This window comes from Aegilops tauschii, chromosome 3, assembly GCF_002575655.3.
Source record: "Aegilops tauschii subsp. strangulata cultivar AL8/78 chromosome 3, Aet v6.0, whole genome shotgun sequence".
Lineage (NCBI taxonomy): Eukaryota > Viridiplantae > Streptophyta > Magnoliopsida > Poales > Poaceae > Aegilops > Aegilops tauschii.
Window position 1 is genome coordinate 458,534,881 of NC_053037.3, and position 5,453 is coordinate 458,540,333.

The following is a 5,453-nucleotide window of genomic DNA, read 5'->3' on the forward strand; positions in this document are numbered from 1 at the left end:
CCGAGAGAGAAAATCAGGTTAAAAAACTAAAACAGATTGAAAATAAAGATGAACAATATACTCTAATAAAGTGTTTACTGAATGTAGTAGGGAGGAAGACCCTTTGATAAAATGAGAACACCTCTGAGGAAAATGAACCAAAGAGGAAAATAAGGGGAGAAAACAAAAGCGGGGAAATCATCAGGTTGAAAGCTCCAGCTTGATCAAAATTGACTGGAGAAGCACACACCGTAAGACGATTTAGTTGCACACATTACATCTTACAAATACCGTATATATAGGGACAGGGTGACCTGTATATGGCCTGTACGTACACGTACATCAAACATAGCTGGAGTAGTTAAGTAGGCTGACAAGCAAAAAAAAAAAGTAGGCTGACAAGCGGGTGTGTCGTCGTCGTAAACACCCGCGAAAAAACCGCTGCGTTCGCGCTTCTCATGTAGACTCTCTGAAACTCAATCTACATATCATCGACACGATCAGTCACGCTGCCCCTCAAGGAATCATGCCGTCGCCGCCTGGGCCATACGATGAGGACGCAGCGAAATACAGCGCGTCCGTCACGCCGTAGTCCATGATGTCCAACCCCAAGTCGTCAGACGTATCGAGCGAAAGGCCGGACGCAGACGGGCCGTCGCCGGCGCGGCCCTGCGAGGGCGATCCGTCCGGCGTGCCGGCCCCGGACCCGGGGTAGCTCTGGTGGTGGCCCTGCAGCACGCAGGCGAGGGATGACACGAGCGCCTGCCGCTCGAGCTCCTCCTTGGAGCCGCGGTCCAGGCCGGCGCCGCCCCGCTGCTGCTGCCTCGGCTGCATCCCGGCTGAGAAGCCGAGCGGGTCGGGCGTGGAGCTACGTGCCGCCGCCTCGGGCTCGGCCGGCGCCATGTTGTGGCACGTGTGCTCGTGGACGTAGGTGACGGTGTACATCGTCTGGTCGCCGTCGCTGTGCTGCTGCTGCGGCTGCTGCTGCACGAGCTTCGTGGCCGGGCAGCTGCGCTCGCGATGGTAGCAGCATCGGTAGTAGCACCTGCGTGTACACGTACACAAGTAGGAGTAAGAACTAAGATTCGTTTTAGTGTCTCTTCTACACATGTCCAGCAGGAGTATTATCAGGTAGGTAGGAGTATTCTGTCTCATCTTAGCACATGACGGCTAGTAGCTGGCAATACGCGGTGACGTCGCTCGAGAGCAATTATTTAGCAGTTGGTGACGTAAGGAGATGTCTCTAATAAACAGTACTACTAACGTAAAAAAAGTACTACTAACGTCAAATCAGTAACGACCCAATAATCATTCACCGTGGTAATTAACACACAGTAACACACACGAGGATCCCGCTCCCCGCGCGCCACAAAACGTAACTTTCAGGCATGAAAATTGCGGATGGTCAAGAAAACATTCTCTTTACCTAAAAGAGAGCATGGGTCAGCATCAAAACTGGCTTTTACTTTGTATCCCCTTCGAGTGGACACATCTCTCCACTTTGCCGATGCTTTCAAACGTGTGGCCGTGTGGGGAACTGGGGATCCGATCGGCTGCTCATCAGGATCAAGCATCCTTTTTGAGGCGCGCACGGTCGCTGCGTGGCAAGCGCGCAACATTTTGCGTTTGTCCTTTGCGCGCTTCGCTTTCCGGATCTCCCGGTGCCATCGCGTGGCCATCCCAAAATCGGAATGAACCTAATCTTGCACGTTTTCCTATTATCCCGTACGCGCTCTCGACAAGCATCACGATCTAAACCTTAGCTATGATTTTTAGGAGCATGTTCTTTTTTCTTGTTAGAGCGACATGGCAACTTAATCACTCATCATCCGTTGATTAATTAGTTATCTGGATAAGATAAACAACAGGAACGCCGAGATATATAGAGATGAACTGACCTTGGGAAGCTTGTCCTCATGATCCTCTTCTGGCCGTATTTCCTCCATTGGTACCCGTCGGAGTACGGCGAGGAAGTCACTGTTACTCTGTTGAAGGAAAAATGGACCTCACACAATCAGATCCCCACATAATCGACTTGCTTTGTTTCTCGACCATTTTGTCAAAGCTTCTACCCTACTGCAGGTATGTAGTAGTACGAGCAGCTAGGCGACTCACTTTCTAGGGACGCCGTCATCTCTAGGACGGCGCGCGCTCGCGGCGCCGGTGGCAACGACGGCCGCCTCTTCCGGTGGCGGCGTGGTCGGGGTCGCGGCCGGGGCGGAGCCGCCCATGATGTTGATGCAGACGGAGAAGGCGCGGGACACCTCCTGCAGGATGAATGCGGCGGTGGCCTCGGCCTGGCCCTGGCCGCGCAGCGCCCCCAGCGCCTCCGCCTGCAGGTGCGCCGTCAGCTGGTGCCCGTGCGTCAGCTCCCTCAGCACCGCCTCGTGCTGCTCGTCGGCCGCCGCGGACTCGTAGCCGGCGACGCCGCCGTTGGGGTTCATGATGAGACGGGACTGCGTCTGCATGGTTCTGGAGTTGTGCTGCCTCGCGAGCTGGCCGCCGACGCCGTTATCTATGGAGCGAGAGTTCCTGTGAGCGCAAGAGTTAATTTGTTGAAAAGTCTAGTAGGCTGGCTAGGCAGCTTTGGTGGCGGGGCGGGCGGAAGTAGAGGCTGCACTTGCACGAGGGCTGCTAATATATAGAAGGGGTGGGGAGGAAGCGTCGTCGCAGCTCAGGCGGTTGGGAGCGATTCACTGTAAACCTGGCTTGGGGCTGGGGGACGCTTTTACGCGGTGTGGTGGACTCGGTGCAGACCCTGCACGAAGTCGTTCTTTAATTAGCAAGGGAGATCTGCAAATAGCTAGGTTCAGAAACGAAAAAGGATGCTCTATTTGTACAGGCTTATATATATATTTTTGAGCAAAAGAGGGGATCCCCTCCGATTTCATCAACGAAACCATCACACGAAAACGACTTTAGGTAGCAACAGTATCAGCTCCCTAGACAACTAACCCCTTAACGGAGGGGTGTACTTGCCTTAGAAGTTCAAGTTTAAACCAACTAATATTACCTAAGCCACAGGCGACCAAGATAGAGAGGGAGTGCAGCCCCGAATCGAAAGTAAGCAAAACAAGCACACTACCATCTACCAAACAGGAACAGAAACCAGGTCCGCTTCAGCCTGCCAGACGTAGCACTCCCGGCCTCCATCCTTGCGATGTCTTGTAGATATCATTTGCTACTCGTTCGATAGGATTGTAAAAAATATATGGAGTGGCGATTCTAGGAGAAGCTGGGGAGGGGGTGAATCGCCCAAAAGAACTGGCCCTCTATGTATTATACTATGCGCTATAATTATTTAAAGATAGTATCATACTAGTATCATATATACTGTATATTCATGATACTAGTATATGACACTCTCCACTATACTCGTGATTTCTTACCGTGGAAAAAAATTTGGAGGCGAAATGATGAACTCATGTTTTCATCCGAACAAAAATATGATGTTAGGTAATGTAAATGTTTTCAAAGAGCACACGGTTCACTCACGAAAGCCATGTGTCCACTAAACCGTGGCCGATGCACCCCCCACCCCTCTGCCACGCACGCGATCTGAGTCGTGCGTTCTGATTGGCCAGAACCCAAACCCCACGGATCGTACGTCTGCACCTTTGGATTCTCCTTGATCGAACGGCGATCCCCATCCCTTTCGACAACACATGTAAATGTTTTCAAATAGCCCCTCCCAAAAAAATATTTTTAAAATGCACACGGTTCACACACGAAAGCCGTGTGCCTACCAAACCGTGGCCGATGCCCCCTGCTGCACGGGCGATCTGAGTCATGCGTTCTGATTGGCCAGAACCCAAACCCCACGGATCGTACGTCTGCACCGTTGGATGCTCCCAGATCGAACAACAATCCTCATCCCTTTCGATAGGAAATGCAGTCCGGCTAGGAATTGATTTATATGCCAACATGCACGGTAAATGCCAAAAATGTCTTACATATAGCACACGAGACCTGAAATGCGCCAGCAAATCAAACCCGTGGTAAAATTGTGATTGGTTTACGTGGGAAAAATTTAGAGGCGAAACGATAAACTCACGTCTTCATTTCAAAATTAGTACGTCTTCATTTCAAACGAAATTATTCTGTTTGTGCACATGAGCGCTTAGAGGCAACCGTTTGCATAGGCCTTTCCGTGCGCGCGGCGACCGGGGATATTTTTCACCCTTTTCACCTAGGCCGCCAACACCCCCCACCGTCCGCACGCATTTCACTCAACTAGTCCACCCAATCTCCTTCGCCAGCTCACCCCCAGATCCACAGCATAACCCTCTCCGGCGCCACCATGCTCACCCCGGCCGTGTGCCCGCTCTTCGGCGTCAAGCCTACCTCCACTGCCGTTCCAACACGCGGCGGCCCGCGCCTTGCCGTCTTCGTTTGCTCGCCAGCCGCCCTCGAGCATATCGATGCAGTAACCCTCGCCTCTCCTGTGGTCCGGCCGGGTTTGCATTAAGAAGCCTGTTAGTTACTGCTCTCCATCGCGGTGAGGAATATTTCCTCGCAATCCCTCTTCCAATTTCATTCCGTATGTTCCCAAATTGGCTACAAAATAACAGAGAGCGTATATATGTTCATTATCTACCTTCCTTACTACATATAAGCTGTATTTATTCCTATAAGTTACTGCCTATTTACAGATCGCGGGCGCCCGAGTCACACAAACTTAACAAATTAGCCGTACATTTTCTAAATTTTTGCATGGCATGTTTAGAAAGCTTGATACCAAGTTGTTAGTTTTATGCTTATCCTACTTTCCTGAGTTTCGCATGTGTTCTCTGTAGATGCCGAGTACCAGCGACAACACTCATTCAGGCCATGTATCTTTATCTGATTCGGACAACCCTAGGTCTTCAGCAGATTGTGAGGGATCAAGTAGTCTTGAAAGGGATAGAGCTGCAGCAATTACCCTTCCGGTCAGGACACGGAGGAACGCTCCAAGGAAGCCCACACACCAGCCTAAAGGTGTATATGAAGTAACCGAGATTGATTTAAAGTCCTGGGCTCCAACTAAACCAGATAAAGCACGCATGAGGTTCAGGAGTGTGTGTGGATTTGTTGGTAGGGTAAGGCTCAACATTAATCTGCCGGGGTTTTGGAAGGCTGACACAGAAACACGGCGAAGGATAGTCTGGGAGATCATGGATCACTTCAACGTTCGAGAGCAGTGGAGAATGCAGGTGGAACATGCTGCACTGAAGAAGGCTAGGGATGCTTGGAGAAACTGGAAGCACGTGCTGTACAAGAAGTACTTGAGTGAAGGCAAAAACCCAATCCCCACATACCCCCAAATTACAATGGCAGACTCGGTAGAATTCAAAAGGGTCAGGGCAACTAAAGAGTTTGCTGAGAAGAGTTTCAAGCAATCGGAACTTCAGAAGAAGAACATACACCCCCACCGTATGGGTGTGGCAGGATACTACGGCATGAAACTGATATGGGAACAGGAGGACAAAGAAGCA

The 5,453-nt window shown here is 50.9% G+C and overlaps 1 protein-coding gene across 1 annotated transcript; it reads right to left on the reverse strand.

Annotated features, from left to right (window-relative positions):
* Window positions 1–226: 226 nt before the first annotated feature.
* On the reverse strand, window positions 227–2,573 carry LOC109771728 (WRKY DNA-binding transcription factor 70-like). Its single transcript, XM_020330423.4, has 3 exons — window positions 2,095–2,573; window positions 1,878–1,964; window positions 227–1,024 (listed from the first exon to the last, which is right to left on the reverse strand). The coding sequence occupies exons 1-3, from the start codon at window positions 2,445–2,447 to the stop codon at window positions 496–498; spliced, it is 969 nt and encodes a 322-aa protein (XP_020186012.1). The 5' UTR covers window positions 2,448–2,573; the 3' UTR covers window positions 227–495.
* Window positions 2,574–5,453: the final 2,880 nt, after the last annotated feature.

What these genes read in the sequence shown, in the direction of transcription:
- LOC109771728 (XM_020330423.4), bottom strand. Translation starts at nt 2,447, where the DNA reads ATGCAGACGCAGTCCCGTCTCATCATGAACCCCAACGGCGGCGTCGCC. An exon ending in GATGACGGCGTCCCTAGAAA is followed by an intron (nt 1,965 to 2,094) that starts GTGAGTCGCCTA and finishes TTCCTTCAACAG; the next exon opens with AGTAACAGTGACTTCCTCGC. An exon ending in ATGAGGACAAGCTTCCCAAG is followed by an intron (nt 1,025 to 1,877) that starts GTCAGTTCATCT and finishes GTGTACACGCAG; the next exon opens with GTGCTACTACCGATGCTGCT.